The sequence below is a fragment of the Kryptolebias marmoratus genome, linkage group LG11 (assembly GCF_001649575.2).
Source record: "Kryptolebias marmoratus isolate JLee-2015 linkage group LG11, ASM164957v2, whole genome shotgun sequence".
Classification (NCBI taxonomy): domain Eukaryota; kingdom Metazoa; phylum Chordata; class Actinopteri; order Cyprinodontiformes; family Rivulidae; genus Kryptolebias; species Kryptolebias marmoratus.
The window spans coordinates 21,473,736-21,495,730 of record NC_051440.1 but is presented as its reverse complement, the minus strand read 5'-3'; the positions used below and the strand labels follow the sequence as shown (position 1 = coordinate 21,495,730).

The 21,995-nt window shown below is 41.2% G+C and overlaps 1 protein-coding gene across 2 annotated transcripts in view; it reads left to right on the top strand.

Moving 5' to 3' along the window:
• The window catches only part of LOC108237508 (cat eye syndrome critical region protein 2), a 40,778-nt gene extending 19,450 nt beyond the window's left edge, over positions 1 to 21,328 (top strand). Inside the window, exons 2-19 of one of the 2 annotated variants that reach the window (XM_017418974.3) lie at positions 3,203 to 3,297; positions 5,194 to 5,377; positions 6,124 to 6,251; positions 6,444 to 6,527; positions 6,988 to 7,055; positions 7,200 to 7,360; positions 11,120 to 11,209; positions 11,380 to 11,530; positions 12,640 to 12,769; positions 12,859 to 12,896; positions 12,976 to 13,067; positions 13,188 to 13,314; positions 13,993 to 14,363; positions 14,517 to 14,666; positions 14,814 to 15,615; positions 16,415 to 18,428; positions 18,720 to 18,788; positions 18,978 to 21,328. In XM_017418974.3, the coding sequence (XP_017274463.1) occupies positions 3,203 to 3,297; positions 5,194 to 5,377; positions 6,124 to 6,251; positions 6,444 to 6,527; positions 6,988 to 7,055; positions 7,200 to 7,360; positions 11,120 to 11,209; positions 11,380 to 11,530; positions 12,640 to 12,769; positions 12,859 to 12,896; positions 12,976 to 13,067; positions 13,188 to 13,314; positions 13,993 to 14,363; positions 14,517 to 14,666; positions 14,814 to 15,615; positions 16,415 to 18,428; positions 18,720 to 18,771 (4,737 nt within the window). In that variant the 3' untranslated portion in view covers positions 18,772 to 18,788; positions 18,978 to 21,328. Of the gene's footprint in view, positions 1 to 3,202; positions 3,298 to 5,193; positions 5,378 to 6,123; positions 6,252 to 6,443; positions 6,528 to 6,987; positions 7,056 to 7,196; positions 7,361 to 11,119; positions 11,210 to 11,379; positions 11,531 to 12,639; positions 12,770 to 12,858; positions 12,897 to 12,975; positions 13,068 to 13,187; positions 13,315 to 13,992; positions 14,364 to 14,516; positions 14,667 to 14,813; positions 15,616 to 16,414; positions 18,429 to 18,719; positions 18,789 to 18,977 lie in introns of both variants that reach the window. The other variant, XM_017418973.3, reaches the window with a different exon arrangement.
• The last annotated feature ends 667 nt before the right edge of the window (positions 21,329 to 21,995 follow it).

Here is a 21,995-nt window from a genome sequence, read left to right as displayed (position 1 = left end):
GCATCTGGTGAGGACGCCTCCTGGACGCCTCCCTGGTGAGGTGTTCTGGGCACGTCCCACCGGGAGGAGGCCCAGAGGAAGACCCAGGACATGCTGGAGGGACTATGTTTCTCGGCTGGCCTGGGAACGCCTTGGGATTCCCCCGGAGGAGCGGGCCTAAGTGGCTGGGGAGAGGGAAGTCTGGGTCTCCCTGCTTAGGCTGCTGCCCCCGCGACCCGACCCCGGATAAGCGGAAGAGAATGGATGGATGGATAGCTTATTAAATCTCTGCCTGTGATGTAGTTTTTCTCACAACATAAAAACTGTAGATGCTTTTTTTTCCCTTGCTGATTAAAAGTTGCTTCATCTTGTCTGTCAAGTTTCTGTCACATTAAGGCACAGCTGGATGTAATAAAACCTACTGCAGTAGGCCTGAATGTACTCTGGATCTTCTTCCTTTGAGACAGTTTTTTTTTTTTCACTTTTGTCACAACCTCAAGCGTGTTCTTCTCTCCTTTTGCAATCAGCAAAAACCCAGCCATCCATCTTGATAAATCCCTGAATTTGCTCAACTACAGAAAGCTGTCATTATCCACGGTATTTAGCCACTGTGTTAAATTCATAAAACCCATTTAAGTTGTTTGCACTGATATTTTGGTTGTTTTTTGCACATTATTGCCTATAAAATGAGCAGTTATGGTACATTGTAATATCATTGTCATTTATTTTGCTGTTGCTTAGCTCAGATAAAGTTATTTGATTAAACCTTCTATGATGAGACAGAATAATGGTTGGTAAACTTTAGATTTCCTGCTACTTTAAATATTAAAACTCTTTTTGGTAAGTTCTGTAATTTGTACTCACTCAAAGAATATTATAACCTTTTGTACAAGTCCTCTTAAATTATTCTTTTAATCTACTAGTACTACTCTCATGTGAGTCATTTTCATATTTTCATCAGATTGCTCATAAATAAAATTGCAAGTTTTTTTGTGTCATGAAACATGGTTTTTCTTTTTCTTTCTTTCTTTGCCATCAAATTGAATAAAATGAAATGGCATTTTGAGTCCAAAGCAGGATCAAACTGACTCTAACCTCGAGCGTAAACCTTTATCTTATCCTGTTTTTCAACTTCTCTCAAGCTCTCCCCTCCTCCCCTTCTGTTTTTCATCATGCTGACTTGTTGGCTCCTGGCTTCCGTCATCCTCCATGGCCAGGAGGTGTGTATGCTGACATTTGGTGACCTCTAAGTTCAGCTAGGTGCATACAGGGAGAAACAGACTGAAAAGAGGCAAATTACAGGACAATAATTAAACCTTCCTTTACGTCACTGACAAAAATCTTTGAACCTTTTTGTTTCTTGAACCTCGGAGGAGAAGGCAACAGCTCTCAGAAAAGTGCAGTAGCAAAAGTAATGAGTAGAAGAAGAGTGCCACAGAGGAAATAGGTGTCTTCTGTTGTTCATTAAAGGATAATTATTGAACAGAAAGTGGTCAGCTTGAAAGGGGTCATGTTTGTTTGCTGAAGAGTATCTGCTCAGGCTTCAGCCTGAAGCATTTGCTTTGCATCCTGCAAAAGAGGACTTAAAAGTCAAATGGACGCTTGGCTGATAGAAAACTGCATTTGCATTTCCAGAATCTCAACCTTCCTTTATCCCCCTCTGCTCTCCTTTTTTTCCTGTTCAACGCCGGAGCCTTTGGGTATCATTGGGGAAAGCAGTGCATGCTGGGAAGCCATGTGTGGTGCTGCGTATCGGTTGGTCAGCAGAGGAGAGGAGGGGGCACGGCTGTGTTTCGGCTCTCGGCCCCTGCTGCCTGCCATCTTTCCTTGATGCTCTCAGGCCTTTTATAGTTTGCTCTGCCAGTTACTGCCGCTTCATAAAACTTCAATGGCCGAAACACAATGCCAGGCAGGAGAGGGGTCATGGCTAAACTTGAATCACTGCCTCAGCCCAGCCACCTCTGGCAAACCACGAAACCCTAATGAGACATGTGGCAAATTCCAATTTTCCCTCCTGCTGTCTACCTCTGCCATCGTCCTGTACGCCGGCTCTGTTTACATGAACAGCAACATTGTTGCAAACAGAATATTTATTCAAATTCTTTGTAAACCTACACCACTGCAATGATTGTTTTTTTCCAAATACTTCTTTACTCTTGCATCTCTCAAGACATGGAGCATTAAGCATGAGTTTCTTTTTACCCACAGCTTTCTCATTCTGCAGGGACAAGTCTGCTGTAACTGAAGTTGCCAGATTTTGTGAGGAAAAACAAGCAGCCACCTTTTTATATAAACAACTCCAAACAACCCTTGGGTTCTTTCAAAGTAAAAAAGCTTAAAGTTGCTTATAAGTAGCCCTGTCAACTTCAGTGACAGAGCTACTTGTATTTATGTCACAAGATGCTGCAAAAACTCTGGAATTATGTCTCTAAAGGTCTATAATGTCAATAATAATCCACCTCATTTAATATGATTGTTGCTTACCCCAAATATTCACCTAATTCTGGTGAAGATGATCTGTAACAGCTGCTTACATGATAATATATTATTCTGAGTAAATTCCAAACTCAGACACGTGGTTCCACAGAGATAGGTCTCCTTTGGCAGAGGTATCAGCTGAACGTAAACACATTGGTTTCCAATCATCCAGAAACTAACAGTACAGAAGCTTTGGTGATGATGTTTCCTGTAGGACAAATAATGATTGATTTAAAGTTGCTTGATGCAAAGTTTCACTTCACTATGGAAATGTTTGCATTGTTGTTTCAGTTTCTCATAGCAGAACAAAGCTACAGGCTAACAACATAACACAACCACATTAGATTGATCCAGATGTTCTTATTTCCCTGCAAACAGCAGTGATGTGCATGTATCGAGCACAGCAGAGAGGATGAAGCATCTTTAAGCTCTTAATATCTAAGAAATGCTGTGAGGCTTGACGTAAGGCAAAAACTCACTAATACTTTGTTGTTCTCAAACTTGAGTCTCCCCTCGGAGATAAATAAAATATTTATCCGTCTATCCAACTTGTCTGCATCATCTCACTAATTAAATATTTATCTTTCTTGTCATTAGTAGTTTCCTGCTTCAGTGACCTATGCAACATTTGCTAACAGTACACACCTGTAACCTGTTCTGTTGTGCAGATGTCTTTTGGCTGTAAAAGCTCTTGTTTGCCTCTTTGATGAGCGTATTAACTCTGATCCTTTCTTGTTTTGACCAGGAACTTGAGAGAGCCGTGTCAGAACAGGACTTGGATTTCCTCTGTGGCCTCGTTGCCTGTTTGTTGCAAGGATGTTACCAACGTTCAGACATCACGTAAGTTTACAGTCCTAGAATATGACCAGCATGCTATTTGAAAGCGCACACTGTTAGGGCAATGCGCCGCCCCTCTTTAGGAAGGATAAATGAGCAGAAATGAGTCACAGCACCTTTGTGTGGAAAATATTTCTTGGTGAAGAAGAAGGCGGTTCTCCCACTTCAAGCCCAATTTCGATTTAAAATATGTAATATATCAAACTTATTAAAAGAAGTTGGAACATCTTTAAAAGCCTGTCCAGCTTAACTTTAAACTCAACGTTATACTCTAACAAATCGTGTTTTATTTAAATTTTTATTACATAGTGTGAGACCAGCTGTATTTGGAGCCTGTATTTGACATGCTTTAAAAATGAGCTCCTCTGTTATAGACCTGTAGGGCTGAAATGTAGCAAAGACATGCAAAATGTTATTTTTTTTATTTTATTAAACATCAGAGGTACAGTGTAACATAGTCATTTTCCCTCATTTTAAACTTCTCAAAAAATAAACGGTGCATTGCATTTTTTTTAAATCAGTCATAGCTCCCAGGAACTTCCATATAAGCTCTGAGTCAGAACTTCCTCACACCATGTGCAGATGGTGGAAGATGGTGTGGGGTAATCACTCTGTTTGCTATACATAAAAGCACTTTTTTCACTGAAACCTTTCTCTCCCTCATGTTCACACAGTGGGAGAAAGTGACTATGTTGCAGAGGCTGGTATTCAAATCCACAGATGTATTTATTTGCTCGTGGGGATTCCCCTTCTACACTGTACTCTATCATTAGAAGTTAGCATGGCGCTACAGTGAGGCGATAAGCGCAGAGGCTGCAGGGATCCAGTTTTTCCACCCCAGCAACAGGAAGACAGCCTGCTTCATTGGACTGGACAGGCGCTGGCATCCTGGGGGTGGCTGCTCAGCGCTGGCCTTTCACAAAGCTGCCCTTTTCATCTGCACGCGTTAAACGCTCTGCCGGAGCAGAGGGAAAGGTGGGAGGGAGGATGTCTGGGAAACCGAGGGAACAGAAAGGAGAGATGGGGCGGTGAGGAAGGGGGAGCCTGCAGCTGTATGAAAAAGTGCTCACTGCTCTTTCAAGATAAGCTATTTTTTCTGTCCTCTCTTCTGTGTGCTGTTGCAGAGATGCTCAGATAAACTCCTGCCCAGGGAGTCAGGACAGGGGTTTATCTGACTCGGGACTGAAAAGTAAAGATTAATCTTTTTATTCCTGAGACACAAACCCTGCTCCCACTGATACTCTGTGCCGTCTTCCTTCAGCCTCATAACATCTCTCAGAAAAATAACAACATTTGAACTTTACCTTTTTCAGATCTACTTACAATAATGCTCAAACATGTGTGAACTCTAACAATTTTAATTTGCATAAATATTAATTGTATAAAACTTCTAAAAGTCTTATTGAAGTTGTTACCATTTGGCAGTATGTTAGCACTTACTGTTTTTGCCACCGGCAGATATCTAATATGGATCATTTTACTGATAAAGTAATTACCTAGTGTGATATTTACGTTACATTTTAGTTTTTATAGTTTGTCTTTATTTACCCTTTGGAAATGTGACACCTCATGGTTTAGATCATTTGTGTAATTTATGCAAATACAATTTTGTTTGCTTTTTAGTGTTGTGAATTAAACAATTGCTTTCATTCAATTCCTTCATACAGACAGCTCAGCTGACAAAGCCAAACTCATCCATAGTTTTTCTTTATTTGACAAAGAAATGTTGAGAAAAGGTATATAACCTGAACTCAGATAGTGATATTTAGGACAGATCAATCTAAGACGCAACATACAAATCTAGCCCAGAAGAGATCAGAATAGCTGATTGATCTGTGATATGCAGAAGAAAGATCGACATAAACAAACATTTCCAGTGATGCTCTCGAACTGTTTTAGGCCCCAGACATTCAGCAGCTACCTGGATGACATCATCAGCTACCGATGGGAACTAGAAGAAGGGAAGCCCAACCCACTTCGTGAGGGGCCGTTCGAGAACCTCCCACCTCGCACTCAGGTGGAGCTGCTGCATCGACTCTGTGACTACCGTCTGGATGCTGCCGATGTCTTTGACCTACTTAAGGTAAAAAAACGATATGTTTTTTTTTCCTATAAGTTGTTTACTCCAAAATGGCTTTTATTTTATTTTATTTTAATATATATATATATATATATATATATATATATATATATATATATATATATTTTTTTTTTTTTTTTTTTTTTTTTTTTGAAGTGCTTATGTTTTCCTTTTTGATTGCAGTCAGAGTTGGTAGTGTTTCAGAGTTTTTGTCAGCACCGGAAAAGTTACATCAGTCTGTGGTACAAACGGTCTTCCTTTGAAAACCTCAGTTTTTGCAGATTAAAACGCTTGAGATCACCTGAAATTAGATTTTTTTTTTTAATCATTAAGAGACTTTTGTTTTATAACTCAGAGAACATTATTATACTTTAGTGGAATATCTAATGAACCTTTATTTTGTAGTTCAATATCAAGAAGCAGAAATCCTTCATTTCAGACTAGTTTTTCTCCACATAGCCTAATGAGTTCAACTAAGATGCAGTTAATAATTATTTTAAAGTTTGTTTTTTTGTGCTGCTCTTCTGTCTCATTTTTTTGCCAGTATTATTTTTTTCTCACGTAAGGTTTTTAGGTAGGTTATCAGTTTCAGATCATAAATTCTCTCAGTAAGACACTGAAAGTGTCTCATATCTGTGTATGATTCACAACTCTGTGGGTTTAAAGGACCGAATTACATCATCCGCTAATTACTCATGACGTAAAACGCGATTTACGAAAGATTATGTCCCCACCCCCGCCTCCTACAGGGCCTGGATGCAGACAGCCTGAGGGTGGAACCTCTGGGTCAAGATGGAAATGGAGCCCTCTACTGGTACTTCTACGGCACTCGTATGTACAAAGAAGAGCCACTTCAGAGAAAAGAAGTTCAGTTCAGGTGAATACCAGCATCCGTGTATTTTTGTTCAACACAGCTGAATATTGTCTCTGGGTCATGTTTTCTGTGCTTTATTTGTGGACGTAGGACTAAAAGCTCAACATTTGTTTCCAGCCTGGTTAATGAGTCAGTCGGTTGGAGTGGAATGGTTGATTTTTATAGTTCTTATATTTCTGTTTTGTTTTTCAACAGTGAAACATTTGATTCAACTTCACCAGAGAGGAAGAAGAGGGGGAGACCACCAAAGAAAAGAAAGTTTGAAGACCATTATCTAAGGTGAAAAAAAGAAAAACAACAAAAACGTTTTAGGGGTAATGAGGAGAATTAGTAGCAAGTGGAACAATTTATGTGCTGTGCAGATAAATAAATTAATAAAAATAAATGAACATCACAGCAGCTGAAATTGTCTTTGAAGGCCAATATTTGTATTAAAAGAAAATGATTTAAGAAACGTTGGTGCTGTCATAATATTTCTTGCTTGTTCATTTGTAGACAGAGCTGTAGCTTGACCTGAATATAAAATGTTTTTTTGTTTTTTTTAATCAATCAAATGTTTATTGGAAGTTTTCTCTCCAACAATATGCTGACCTCAAATCCTTGTATAAATTTAAACCACTTTCAAAAATTATTCTCTGCAGTTTAATTTATAATGGTTGCTCTTTTTTAGTAGAACTCTTAAATCTTGCAGTTTTCTAAAAATACTTTCATATCTCTGTGGTTTTTTTGTTTTTCTTAGTGATGTGGAAGGTGATGTGGCAGAAGAAGACACAGAAAATGGACTTGATGTCCCATCTCCAACCATGGGTAAAGTAATCTCCTAACTAAGTATTTAATTTTTTGTGATGACTGCAGTGAAAAATGTGTCCTCTTTTTGCATTAGCTCAATAATTTCAGCTCTCCCGTCCTCAGAATCAATAAACTACTGTCTGTCCTTCTTGTTTCTAGCAGGTCGTAAGCGAGGCACCTGGTCCCTTGTGTGCGATACAGAAGAACAGTGGATCGGTCTGGCAGAGAGCATCAAGGACAAAACCTCCCCACAGGATCGCCACCTCTACCGCGTCATCAGCCAAAATTTTCTGCCCGAGATCAGCAGCATGATTGAGCACAAGGTCAGACGCCAAAAACGCACTGCCGTCAGTGTTTTTTCACAGCATGGAATCAGAGAAAGTAATTCTACACAGACTAACACTTATTTGTTTTGTGTGATGCTGTTTTTGTTCTGACAGAGTTAGGCTCATTTGTTTTGCACTAAAGAAATTCCACCAAAAATGCAAAACCAAAAGCAGAAAAAGAGTCCAGTTGTCTTTTGGACGTGCACTAAAGCAGAACACCAACTTGTAAATCCAGTTTTAGTCTTGACTGCGTTTTTTGTCCTGTGTATTTGCTTATAAGAGACAAAACTGCAAGGGAACTTTTCTACAGATGTTAACATTTCTAAATTTTATCTTTTATAAATAATAAAGTTTCCAGTCATTCCTCTGCTGCTGCTCTTCCAGAATAGAAAGGCTTCTGCTTCCTGCAGTAATATTTAAACTGAAGCTTCGTTCTTACTTGTCCTGGCTGTAGAAATGGTGAAGTGAAGGAGAACTGGTCTCTGCTTGTCCCTAATGTTGCGCTGCACCTCTGTAATGGAGCTCTCACCATTTAGTCCCTTCATACCCGAGTCTCCATGTGGTGAACTGAGCAGCCCGAGCTCTCTGGTTACGTCTCAGAGCCTGGTGTGAAGTTCCTCAGGGGGAGATTATATTTATGCTTCTTTCAATGTTCAAGAATGTCAGAGTCAACATATTTTTCTTCTGTTCTTGCTAAACAAAAATAAAACCTGAATGCTGGAAGGTTGGCTGCTACATGAAGTATTTGTACCAAAATGCTAATCTGATTCAACGCTTGCTTTTTGATGTCCTCTGATTGCACAGCTTTCAGTCTTCCGCTCACTCAAAAAGCCTTTTTTCTCAGTTCATAATAAATAGATTTTGATCTTACGGTTAAATCTATAGTTCCTCATCTTACTTCACCTAGAAGAAGACACTTGTCAATGAGTTCAGGACATGGAGCATGTTGAAGACTCGGTGATTTCAGGACACAGTGAGGAGTCCTGTGAAAAAGTTTCTGTTTCTCTTTATAAATGAGGTTGACTATAAACTTGTAGTTCACTTTTGCGTTTGATCTTTTAGGTACTTTTCAAAAGTTCTCTTCTTTTAATTATGAGGTAACTGTGTATTAAATTTAACAATCTATTTCTGCCACAAAACAGAATTTCCAGTTTTAGACAATTTAAAAAAAACAGACTTAAAGGAGGGGTAAACCTTTTTGTTTGTTTGTTTATATACCTATATATCTACCCTGTAAAGCTGAGTTACTCTAAGACATTTCAATGGATTTGGTCATTGATTGCCACTGCTGCTCAGGGCTGGCTCTTGTTTTCCTTCCACCTGTTTGGACAAAGATCGCTGGCGCTGCCCATTACTGTGATGTATAACCGGCACTGACTGTTGCTATAGAAACCCTTTGAGCCTTTCTCCATCATCAGCAGCAGTAGAGTAAAGATCCCTGCTGGCAGCCTGATGTCAGCAGGGAGGTCATGCACTAATTGCAAATGGTCAGCAGGTGAAAGTGTCCTCCGTCAGGTCTCCACTACTGTTCACACGGACTTTTCTGTAAATATTTCCATTCATAACTTTAGCGGGAGGGGGTGTGCTTGTAGATTTTTTTTTTTGTTGTTGTTGTTGTTTTTAGAATGAAACAGTGTTAATGTTCACATATAAAGTTGAAACAAAATTTTATATCTTTAGTTTCCTGCCTTCAGTTTATCCACAAGCCAAAAATAGTTCCCTGTGTCAGGGAAAATCAGTTTCTCCTTTCGTTCCAAGCTGTGTTTAATGTGTGGGTAGCTTTTACTCATCTCTCTCTTTAAGTTGATGTAATTTGCATGTGTGCCAAATGTAGTTTGTATATTCTCTTAAACCTTTGTCTTTGTGTGCCTCAGACTGCTGTCAGCAGCCATTTAATGGGGCACTGACAGCCAGCAGGAGCTCACCTTGAGGCAGAACGGGGCCTCTTGAGTGACAGCTCTGCTGTGCTGCAGGATTCTGTCGACCTCTCTGTGGTGACACCAGAGGCGCTCTGTCTAATGGGGGTGGGGGGGTCATGCTGGTGGTTCTGGAGGGTGGAGCTATAGAGCCCAAGGAAACATCAGTGTTTCCAAGTAAAAATGAGGCAGATATGGAATGGGTCAATGAGTTGTGGATGGCAGGATGCTCTACAACAGATCAGGGACATCTGAGTTTCCTTTTAACTTCTTTTGACTTTTTTACCTCTCTGCCTTTTTTATCCCTCACTCACATCTTCCTTCCTTCCTCCTCCTCCCCACCTTTACACATACACAAGCTTCAGTTAGTGTTCCCGTTATGGACAATTTGTCTTGTTTTCTGTTTAGAGCCTTCATTCGGCTGTTTTTGATTGAAACTCAGCAGGGTGGGGCCCAGGTTTGGTCGTGGTTCATCTTTGGCAGAAGAAATGTTTTCCAACAGCCGGTCTTGTTGACTTGTTTACAGAATAAAGACTTTTTACTGAAGTTAAAATATCAGTCACTGTCCAACCGGTTCACATGTCCTGTACTCTACCATGAGCTTTTTCATCTATTTTTTCATCTGTTTTGTTTTTTTTCCCACCTGCTTTTCCTTCCCGGGTCTGTCTCCAGCTGTCACTGTTCAAGAGGTGGGGGACAAGTCCGTCACAGGGACACATGTATTTTCATGTGTTTTATGATATCTTGGGGGACATGTTAGGTGTGATTGTTTTCATTTGTGTATTATCCTGACTGGGTGTCCTGTCCTCCTTGAAGCGAGGTGGGAGGCTGTGGGCAGCAGAGCAGAGAGGCTGACTTGGGGGAGGGGAGAGTAAAGAAATGACCTCTCAATTCTCCACAACACCCGAGGGACTGAGAGGGTTTAGATTTTGTTGTGATGCTTCTGCGTCTTGTATTCCTAAACAACTTTTCATCCTGAATTATGCCAATTAAAGATAAATATATATATAATTACTGTATCATTCCAACAATTATTGATCACCTAAATCTAATCAGTCTTTGAAAAGGTTTGTTTTTAAGGCTTTTGCATCAAAAACTGTCACTTTTTGAAGGTCTGCAAATAATGTCTGCTTTAGTCCTGCTCACATCTCTGAGGACAGTTTGCTGAACTGCGAGCAGACAAACTGCACAAAAACATTTCAACATCAAAGAGCAATAAAAAAACTGATTGAATTCATCATTGATTTAGCAGCTAATTCCCACTCAGTGACTGGGAAACAGGTGGCACCTACCTGCTTATTTCGCTTATTGTTCAGAACTATCCCAGTCTTAAAATAATTCATGGCCAACGCAACAAGTATCCTGAACAGAGGACAGAGGTTCAAGTAATGATCCTCAGGCTTGTGTTTTGTTTTAGGAAGTTTCCCGTGGTACCAGGAAAGCTGAGCCCTGGTGTTTTGAGAGGACAAAAACACATGATGAAAATAAACTCACCAGTTGATCAACTTTCCTAATTATGGTCACGTTGTCTCCCAGCTAAATGCTTGTTTTCCCAACAGTGATGGAGCACTGTAAGACTTTATGAACATGTTTTTTGGGAATAAAAGTTCTTTTTTAAAATGGTATTTTAATCTTTTGACCATACATTTTTAAGATTTCTTCTATTTTTTATATTTGTTTTTCTTTAATGATCAGAACATTTAATTTATTTTGATTTACACTTTTGTTTTTAAATATTGCAGTTTTATATTATAAACAGAATACACTGGAGTAACACAAAGCATGTTAAAGATGCAACACCACACTTCAATTCTTTGTGCTTTTTTCTGTTTGTTTTCAGGAGAAGGAGCAGAAACAGAAGCTCTTGTATCCAGCTCCAGTTCGCACATCACAATGGTTCTCTGAAAATCCCATTAAACAAGAGAAAGAGGTGTGTCTTCTTGTTGTTTATAGATTTATGCATTAAATGTCTGACCCCCAGGTCTTTGGGTATAAATACTCTGCACTGAATGATTTAACAACACATACTCGTTAATGAATACTGTAAACATGCTTGTTTTTGAGTGCAGGTAGAACTAAAAGACTTGTGTTTGCATCCAGGACACTCTGAAGACCCGATCAGAGGAAGAGCGGAAGAAAGACGAGGAGCTGGACAGGCAGGTTCTGCTGGCTGAGCAGCGACGAGAAGAGGAAAGGCTTCTGCAGGAAGAACGTCAGAGGGAGAAATTAGAGAAGATCAAAGCTGTGGAGGGTAAAGTGGATAAATTCATTGATTGAACACAAATATAGAGCAGTGCAGCCGCCATGGTTCTGAAAATACTAAATCTGATCCTAGGTTTGACTGTGCAGGTGTCTCACTTTGACATAAAGTTTATGATATGTAAAAATAAGTTTGAAAATAAAGATGAAGTTTAGAGTAGAGTGTGAAATATCCACAAAAAGCAGTACTTCAGTATCACCTCATCAGTGTCAAAAACAGCTGTAAAGCTTTATTATAAGGACATTGGATTATGAAGGAAACTTTACATACAGTCTTTCACATCTCCAGTTCTGTGATTTGGTAGTAGAATTGTCTCCTTTTGCTCTTGAGGCCTCATGATTTATGTATAGTACACATAGTGTGGGAATAAATGTTGAATGCCTTTAATCACAGGATCACTCCCTCTGATGTCATCCATCACGGGGTTAATGAACTGCTGATGGTGCTTGATTTGAGGAACCCGTTAATGTTATTACAGATGAACAGCAGGACTCGGCCTATACTCTGTGTAGGTTGCACGTGTAGAGTCCTCCCTCAGACATCTTTAATCCCCACAGCAGGGAGTCTTTCAAGCCTTTCTTGGTTTTTATGTTGAAAGCTAAAGCAGTGGTACATATTGCACGCTCTCTGTTCTGTGCTTTGATCAACTGGGCCTAAGAAAAGATGACTGATAAATCATTCTTTATTACTTCTTTGAACTCCTGCTGTCTGATAGCTGAGGCTTGGTTTTCATTTATTTTGCTGGCAAACTCAACGAGAAAGGAAGTACTCCAACTATCACTGGTTAAAATGTCAAAATATTACTCATCAACTAACTGAACAAGGACACAATGGCAACAGAAACAACCTCAACAACAGTTATACTATTTTTATCCAATTACTATGACTTACTGATTTATTTGTTGTAACATTTATTGCAGGAATATATTACTTACAATCACTGCTTAATTTAAATTAAAAATGACAACCATCTCAAGATCCCCCACTTGATCTTTCTGGACCCACATTTTGGTCACAATCTCAACATCTGGAGTCCTATGAGATGTCTTTTTCATGATTTGGGGATCTAATTGCTTGTTGTTTTGATCTGTTTCTCTCAGAACGAGCGAAGAGGCGGAAGATGCGAGAGGAAAAGGCTTGGTTGCTGTCTCAAGGAAAAGACCTGCCGCCTGAGCTCCTAAATCTGGAGCCATCTTCCCCCGTCCACAGGACACGCAAGAATAAAGAGTTGTAAGAGCCTTTTAATGCTTGATGTCAGATTTACTTGATACTTGATTCAGTTAATATGTCCTAGTCATATCTTGTGTTTGACTTTTCAGCTATGATATCGATGATGACTATACTGCTCTATATAAAGGTATACTATACAGAGAAGTTACTGAATCATTCTGCTTTTTTTATTTTACTTCTAATTTCATTCAACTCTTGTTCTTTAGTGCTTGAAGCCCTGAAAGCTCATAAAGATGCTTGGCCATTCTTGGAGCCTGTAGATGACTCTTATGCCCCAAATTACCATGAGATCATCCAGGTATGAAATTTAATTTATATTCATGTGTTGGAGGGGTTTCCGTACTCACTAGTGTATGTTGTTACAAATATTTAACTTCTAGATAATTGTTCTAACCTTTCTGTTCTTTCAACCTGTCAGACTCCCATGGACCTGTCCACCATTGAAAAGAAGCTTAATGATGGGGAGTATGTTGCTAAGGAGGAGTTTGTTGCTGACGTGAAGCTCATGTTTGAAAACTGCGTTGAGTACAATGGAGAAGACAGTGGTAAGTAAATGGTTAGAAACAATAACACATGTTTTTTTTTTATATCTTAGCAAAGGTTAATTTATATCAGTTTATTTCAGCATGTGTTTATTTTAAGAATTAAGTGCAAAAAGTATTTCAAGAGAGAGACGCATGGGATGCGAGTGTCAGACAGCGCAAAAGAAAAAAGGGGGATGGACTTGGTGGTGTCTTGGGGCTGGGGCCACGGCAGGCTTGACAGTGATTAATGGGGAGTGATTGAGTTGTGCTCCAGTGCTCAGGGGGACCCAGGCCCTGCAGTGCCAGAGAAACATTCCAGGCCGTAAGCCCCCTGTCTAGAGCCATCCATCCAAATGAATACTCTCCCCCATGGGATGGGGGGAGGAGGCATATGAGGAGGCCTGAGGTGGAGCAGGAGGAGGAGAAGCTAAAGGTTGGAGAAACAGGGGTCAGCCTATGCCCTCTGACCTGGTCATTCAGCTAGGAGTAGGCTGAGAACAGTGGAGCCGTTTTGTGTTTTCTGAAGACATGGAACACGTTTTGCTTTGCAGGGTTTTTTGGTTTTATTAATAGAATTGTTTTGTGTGTAAAAGGGAGTGGATGAGTGTAAATGTGTGTTCCTAAAGAGTCTGACTGCTTAGAAGTTTGATAGATTTTATCATATATGCACAGCTGATGTGTATGCCTGTCTCTCTGCAGAATATACTACCATGGCAGAGTCTCTGGAACAGTGTTTCAACCGAGCCTTGTCAAAACACTTCCCATCGGAGGACGGCGACACAGACGAAGAGTTCCACATCAGCCGAGAAGACAAGGAACGCAAGGACAAAAAACGCAATCGTGGCAACAAACATTTGGGACCTGAAAGTTTGATCAGGGCTACGGAGCAAGTTCAGCGTAAGCGGACCTCACAGGGGGGCAAAGGCAGCTCCCGCTCTGAGGAAGAGGACATCAGGCTGACACGCGTGCCCTTTCCTCCTCACTGGAATAATCACCCTCACAGTCTGCCTCTAAGCCAGCGACATCCTCATGAAGGAGGCTTTAGGGGCTTGTACCACCCAGGGCAACAGGTATACAAAGAACTGCTTATTTTCAGAATTTTATTTTCTAAAATGCTTTTGTTCATTTTAAATTTGTCAGCTATTCATGACGTCAACAGAAACTTAACTAACTTTCCAATTGAGGAGAAAACCAAAAATGATGTATCTCTAATATCTCACCAGCTTCGTCCTCCTACTGGCCCCCCTGGTCCTCATGGTCCTCAGATGTATGCTCAGAGAATGGCAATGGATCCTCGCTTTGCTTACCCAGTTCACATTCCAAGACATGGAGACCCCAATTTCAGCCGCTTGCCTCACAGTTTTAATGTGCAGGTATACAAAACCACATCTCTGTGCATTTAAAATGTTTAAATTACAATAAAGTAAATACTTTGTATGTTTTAACTTTATATATTATTGATATCAAAAATATATTTATGTACAAATATACTGAAAACCCCACTTGTTTTTTTTACCAAGCATCGCATGGCTGATGGACATCACATGGGCTCCAAGTATCCGATGGGACCAGATCCTAATGACCAGCCTCGACAACGGCACCCTTACATGGGCCCTATTCATGGCCCATCCTTGGGCCCACGCCCCATCGCCCTTCAGCCTGGACCCCCTCCTGAAGCCAGCATGTATCCATCCCACCACCGTCCAGAGGGCCACACCATGCATCCAATGCCAAACAGGTTTTCAGGAACAGAGGGACCAAATCAGCACAACTACCCAGGCTTGAGACCTTCCGGTATTGGCGTATCAAACATGTGGCCTGGTATGAATCACCACGGTCAGGACAGGCTAAATGGCATGCGCATGCAGGATCCCAACATGGTGAATCAACGCAACTTCAGTTATGGTGGAATCCCCCCTCCAGTGGGGCATAAACCATGGCCAGAAGCAGCTGGATACCCCCAACATCCTTCTAATGCGCAGTATCAAATGTCTGCTGCAGCCAGCTCTCTGGGGCCCTTGTCCTCACGGGCTCCTGTCCCACAGCCAGACTCCTCTGGCAGGACACAGTTGTCTTCCATGCTAGAAAGCCCAGAGATGCTGGCCCTGCAGCAGCTGTCAGCCTCTTCTGGACCCCCTGCTGGTTCCCCTCTACAGCACATAGGCAACTTTGAGCAGCCAAGGCCCCCGTCAGGACTTGGCAGCATCCCAGCTCACCCCTCTAAACAGCCTCCCCCTACCCTTGAGGTTCAGCTGCTGCGTCCTGCTAGAGACAAAGGGCCAGACAGCCAGCCTTCTCAACAGGCAGACTTGGACCCCAAAGGTAGACTTGACCTTCTTTTTTACTATTTAGCAAGTCATCTATATTCAGCATGATAGAGCTCAAATATGGGTCTGACCTTTTTTCTTAACAAAAATGATTTTTAATGTATAATAATTTATATTATTGATCTATGTAAAGTATTGTATATGGTAATCAGCACAGCAATTTTAACTTCCACTCTGACTAGTGCTTTTAACAGTTTGATTTAGTTATCTCTGGTCTGTCTTGGTAGCAAACTGAATATTCATTAGCTCTGTTAAATTTTCTGCTTCCATCTTTTTCAAAGAGATGCTTTCAATTGTGAAGTAGCCTGAAGTTATCAGCAGCCAGTAACAAACCTGTCAGAGTGATCTAAGTTTGGAGAATCAGGGAAAAGAAAACCAGCTAACAATTAGTTGACTGAGTTTATTCCTGAGTGGATTTCACCCTTCCAAAAAAGTCAAACTGAGATTGCTCTGAATGCAGTCTATTGACTGGACTGCTGGGAACAACTCCACAGATACCAACCTCAAGAAATAAAAGGAATCTTCTTAAAATTGAACCATTTGTACCACTAGTTTAACTTCACTAGCAGGCTTGCAAATATGTTTGCAACACAATTGTAAAAAACAAATGAGGTACGTTTCTGTTGTTTATGACTGGTTTGGATAAATACATTAAATGACAGAAATCAGCTGTTGTCAAAGTCAGGTCTGTACATTTTTGTGACACAGCTTTGCGCTTTAGTTGTAGTACATTATTATTCTACATTTATGAGCATTCATTCATTCTAACATGTTATTTTTCTGTATGTTAACAGCTACATCTGAGACCAAAATGGCTGCCAACATATCCGATGAAGCTTCATTGCACAAAAATATTTCTTCAATCAATCAAGAACCCCCTGTCATCACTATCCCCACAGGACATTACAGTACACCAGCAGATAAAATGCAGAGCCCCCCTGCCCTTAACTTGAGCAGATCAAATGAAAATCCTTCTGAACAAAAGAGCCATAAGCAGGAGGAGGTTGGACAGGAACGGTCTGTCCACAACTGTTCCACTCAAAGCAATATGTTTCCATCTCATATCAGTGCGAGTACCACCAGCTCTGCTGAGCTCATTCCACATGAGCACCCTGTGCAAGCACAATGCAGTCCACGGCGCAATACTCAGAGCCCTTCACGTCTTCCTCAAAACTTACCGTCACTGCATGTTTCTGAATCTCACAGTTCTCCTCATCGCATATCGGAGAACATGCCTGAAGGACATCGGCAAAGTGAACACCAGCAGAACACTCAAAAACAACAGATTACACCGCCTCAAAGCCACCCCGAGAGCTCACCCCGACCAGGAACTCTGACAGAGCAACAGGATTCCTCTGTACCGTCTCATCACAGCCCTCAAAGATTCTCTCCACAATGTGCTACACAGAGCAACCTAATGCAAGGGAGTATCACTCAAGGAGCCCAGCCTGGACCCCCTCAGCCAGTCCCTCTCACATCCTTGCCACCCAGTCATCCTTCCCCATTATTACCCTCCCAACCTAGCCCAGCAGACCGTGGAGATCAAAGACCTAGTGAGCCCATGAGTAGGCCTGACACAGATGGTGCTGCCATTTCTCCACAGCACACTATGATATCACCTGGACCACCAACTAGTATTTATAAACCACAGGCTTTCAGCCCCAATTCTAATCAAGCCCAGTTGATGGGAAGTAACATGCAGGGTCAAAGAGGGCTACCACACAGTCAGAATCCAGCTGTGCCTCCTCACTCCCAAGGCCAGATCAATGGAGCCATGGGTCAGTATGGTATGGGCAGTCCTCTACATCCACATTACAACCAGGCAAACATGAATAGACCTATGCCTCCATCTTCTCATCACCCATATCACAATCAGGCCGTAAACCCTCTGCACAATCCGGCTCCCCACCTCACCTACCACCAGCAGGCAGGGAATTCCTACTCCTACCAGATGACAGGACAGCAGCACCCACAGGCTCTTAGAAATATGTATGCACCACATCAGTACCAGCAACAAGCCTACTATAACCAGCCCCATTCTCAAACTCAGTCCCAAAACCAAGCTCTCAGTAGAGGGGGTTATCCTCCTAAAGAGTGGCAGCAGTCACCCTATCAGCCTCATCAACCCATCCCACCCAATGCTTACCTGCCTGTAGCCAGCGCAAGATCGAACGGTCAGTCAAAGGAGAGCAGTATGTCTCCACTGGGATCTGAGGGCTCCACCGGTGCTGGCTTGCTATCTCCTGGCCCAGTATCTGAAGCTGGGCCATATTCAGCAGGTTCTGAGGAAGGGAAGTGTGAAAGCAGGGAGCAAGCTAACGCAGGCAGCAGTGGAAGTCCAGCTAAGCAGGCTCATACTGAGAACCCAGATCAGCCTGAAAGTCCTAAAGAAATCCTGGACCTCGATAGTCACAATGCAGCTGCCCGCCATCGGCTCATCCAGTCACTCCATCAGCAGCATCCTCCTGCATCTGCTTCTCACCTAACATCTGGGTTCATGTATGACCCCCGAGCCTTGCACCCTGGAATGCAACAAGGCGGCATCCCTCCACCACATCTGCTGTCTCAGGGCCGCGGAGTTGGAAATGGAGCCCCTTATCCTGGTCAGCCATACCCAGATCCAGGACGCTATGCTGCCCAGAGACCTCACCCACACCTAATGGAAGCTCTGCAGCGGCCCCAGCAACTGCCCTACTCCCCGGGCCAGACACGCATGGCCATGTACAGACAGCCCAGACCTGGTGGGCACTTTCAGGGCATGATGATTCAACAGAGAGGCCTCGCACCAGAGCGCTTCATACACCCAGGGTAACACATTTTTAACTCTTGGGTAGTTCTTTTTTAACCACTATATAGTTAAAGTTGCTTATTCTCAAACTTGTACCAAATAAACAACTTTAGGACTTTACTGTGGATCAATTAATAAGCAGAAAAATATTAAAACTGTTCTTTGAAGGTCAAGTTTAGAACACGGTGTGTATTTACTTACTCAACCAAATGCCAAAGTGCCAAATTTGTTTAGTATTCTTTAGTAGCCTAGCTGTGCCAAACTAACCCCGAATTAACTGTGTTAACAAAATGTTCATTGTGTGTTCACAGACAACAGATGATGGCTGCTCCGGGCGGTTCAGGAAGTAAACAAGGACTGTGAAATACCATCTGATCAAAGTGAGGAAAAACACCATTTAACATGTTGGATTATTTGGTAACCCTAATTGCACAGCCTTTAATAAGCTTGTTTTTAATCACCCTTGCTTTCATACTGTTTTTGGTGTTTAGAGTATCTGTGTCTGAGCACAGAACAATGCCAGAGAGGCAACTATGCTTGATGAACTAAATGTTGTTTCTTTATTTCAGACATATCAGCAGACATCTGGCAAAGGCAGGAAGCCAGTCGCACACTGACCACACAGCCATCACCTACTGATATTGTTGCATTATGCTGAAGCTTCGCCCACCACTGGACGTGAAGATCCAACCAGGCAGCTGGTATTACTAAGATAATAAAAATGTGAAATGTCTTTGAGCCCTGGAGATCAATTCTCTTCTGTCGTCCTGCTTTATAAGAGCTCATGTTGGCCAGTTACAGAATAACTCTGTGGAACTGTGAGGGATTCACTGACTTGGTCAAGGACTCATCAGTGGAATATTTGCCTCCCAACGTGAGCGGTGAAGCTTTTTTTCCCCACAGACTGGGATGTTTTTAACCACTAGGTCAACCTGCCAAATGCAGGCAGCATTGCCTTCAAGAACACTGGACAGCCCTCCTCTACACAAGCGGCCAAAAGCATGGACAGATTAACGGCCGCTCGTCACCATCTTGCTACTGACTGGACTGTGACAAAAGAGAGAGGAGCTGTTTTTTTACTATTTTCTATTCCAACCATATCTTTTTAAACTCAGGTGTAGAAAAGGAGGTACTTTGAGACTGTCACCCAGACGCAGTCGGTTCACGGGCCTCTTGCAGATGCCTTGGTTTTTTTCGTGAATGTATTAATAAATGTGTAGACAATACATGCAGCACATTAGTTGCACATTAAAGGACAAACAACACTGACCACTATTCTCAAAGCATCAGCTGTCCAGCCCATTTACGGCCTATTTTCACCCTTAACTCTAGCAGCAATTCTCAACTTAAGGAGAAAAGAAAAACAATATATGCATCTTTCAAAGCTGCCTTCGTTTTTAAGAATGTCTTCGCAGAGAGGGACCGGCAATGATGACGCTGTTTGTATCAAAATGTACCTGATTCTGTTTTATGCACTATGGACTTAGTCAGCCTGGACATCCTAAAATTGAGTGGCCTTTGTTTGCCTTGTATTAGTCATGATCTGTTGATGCAGAAATGTATGAAAAAGTTTATCTTGATTGCAACCTTAACTGCTGAGATCTGCCTTGGATGAGGATAATCTCAAGTTTTCCTTTTCGATGTCTCGCTCCCTGGTACATTGCACATGCACAGAACAAACACAAAAATTCATCCATTGTTGCATTCCTAAAACAAAAAGGTTTTCGTTTTTCGTTCTTCCTTTCTGACCCGGCCGTTTTCACAGTTGCTTCTTCGAACGCTTCCTCTTCCTAATGTTAGTACAAAGAAAATCCTCAGGGTGTACAGTTTCTAGATACGGGTATTCTTGTGAATCGTTTGAAGAAGGAGCAGCATAATAAAAAAAAAAAAAAAAAAAGGAACTGATTGGTCCAGCTCAAGAAAATGCTGATTATAAAATGTCCTAATTTGCTGTCCTTTATGAGCGGGTTAGCGCACAGCTTGCCCTCTTTGTGTGTTTTCTTTTTGTCCTCAAAGTTGAGTGAATGTTAGTTTTATCCGATTTCGTATTTTGCGTTTCTCCTACTCTGACGACATGCCATCACAATAATTTTTAATTCAATTAACATCCAGTACGTTTTCCTTTACGATTTGTGTGAATTTGTGTGACCTGCGAAAGTTTTTTTTTGTTTTTTTTTTCTCGATAGTCCTCCTAGTGCAGTTAAGCAATGGTAAAACCTGAATCTACCTCATATAGCTGCTGTTTGGCATCTACAGAGCTCCTTTAGTTCCCTTCACTTCCTGCCAGACTCCAGGTAGACATTTTATATCCACCAAAAGTATCAAAACATTGTATTTTTAACAACAGGACTTCAGAAATTGCTCCTTTCTTTTCATGCTAAACTGCCTTTAGCTTGTTGGGCAACTAGATAGGAGACCAGTCTGGGGTCTGGAACGAGTCACATACAGTTTTTGAATGATTATTTTTAGCATAACGGTGTCCTTAGTTAAATAAATTAAAGGAAGTACTAGAGAAATGAAGAAGGTAGCGGCTGACAGACAATTTTGTAAACATGTCAAACAGGAGTTGTCAATAACTCACTTTTTTAACAAACTAGGGAATTGTTTGGCTATTTAGTGAGCCTCGTAGGGCCACAAAAGGAGGTAGTGTTCATGCTGTTTGTTGTATGAAGGACGGTGCTGTCTTTAAAGATCTGTGAGCTTGTGAAATTGTCTTATTGTGTACAGGTGTGTGCGTGTGTGTGTGTGGTTCTGGTGTGTAGAATTGGCACCAGTTGATTGGAAGTGTGTGTTCAATTCTCACTTTTACTCTGCTGTCATCTCTCTGCACTAGTAAAAAAAAAACAAAAAAAAACCATTTAGGCGTGATTAAATGTGAATCATATTTATTTGCTCTTTTAAGAATTTTTGTACATTTTTTGGACTCATTTTTAATATAAATTTGGTGTCTTGTTTTCTCGATGTGTTTTTTTTTTTTTTAACTTGTTTCTTTACCTCAGTAGCAAGGTGGCATTGGGAAAAAAAGACTTTTCTTGTTTTAAATTGACGTTTACATGTTCTTATCTGACTGACATAGATTATTTTGGAAATGGAATGGATTATTTTCTATACCGTCTTAGAAATAATAAAAAACCTCAATCAAGAGTGTATTAGTTGTTTTTAGGAACACATAATTACTGGTTTCTTTCATATCATGAACAAATGTGACTTTTTTCTCTTGATGTTTATGATTTTAAAACACTTAATATAGTTTAAGGGAAAGTGGTGAAATCTAAACTATTCTTTTGGCAAGATGATGCACTAATCTGTTGAAACCCAGCCACACAATTGCTTTCAGTTCGAGCTGATCCTGCTGAAGGGCTGAATGCTGCTCCGTCTGCAGGAGTCAGAGCTGTCACATGAGGCGGGCTTTCTTCATAAGCCTCCTTGTTAGCTCACAAGTAATATATTCTTTTGTTCAGGTTTAAATGGGACTAACTTGGCTGGAAAGCAACATGCAAATGAAGCTTGCAATTAAGATCCTTTAACCGGGCCTAATTAAGCAGGTTGGTGTAAACAAAATTCTACAACAAGGAATAAACCATGAC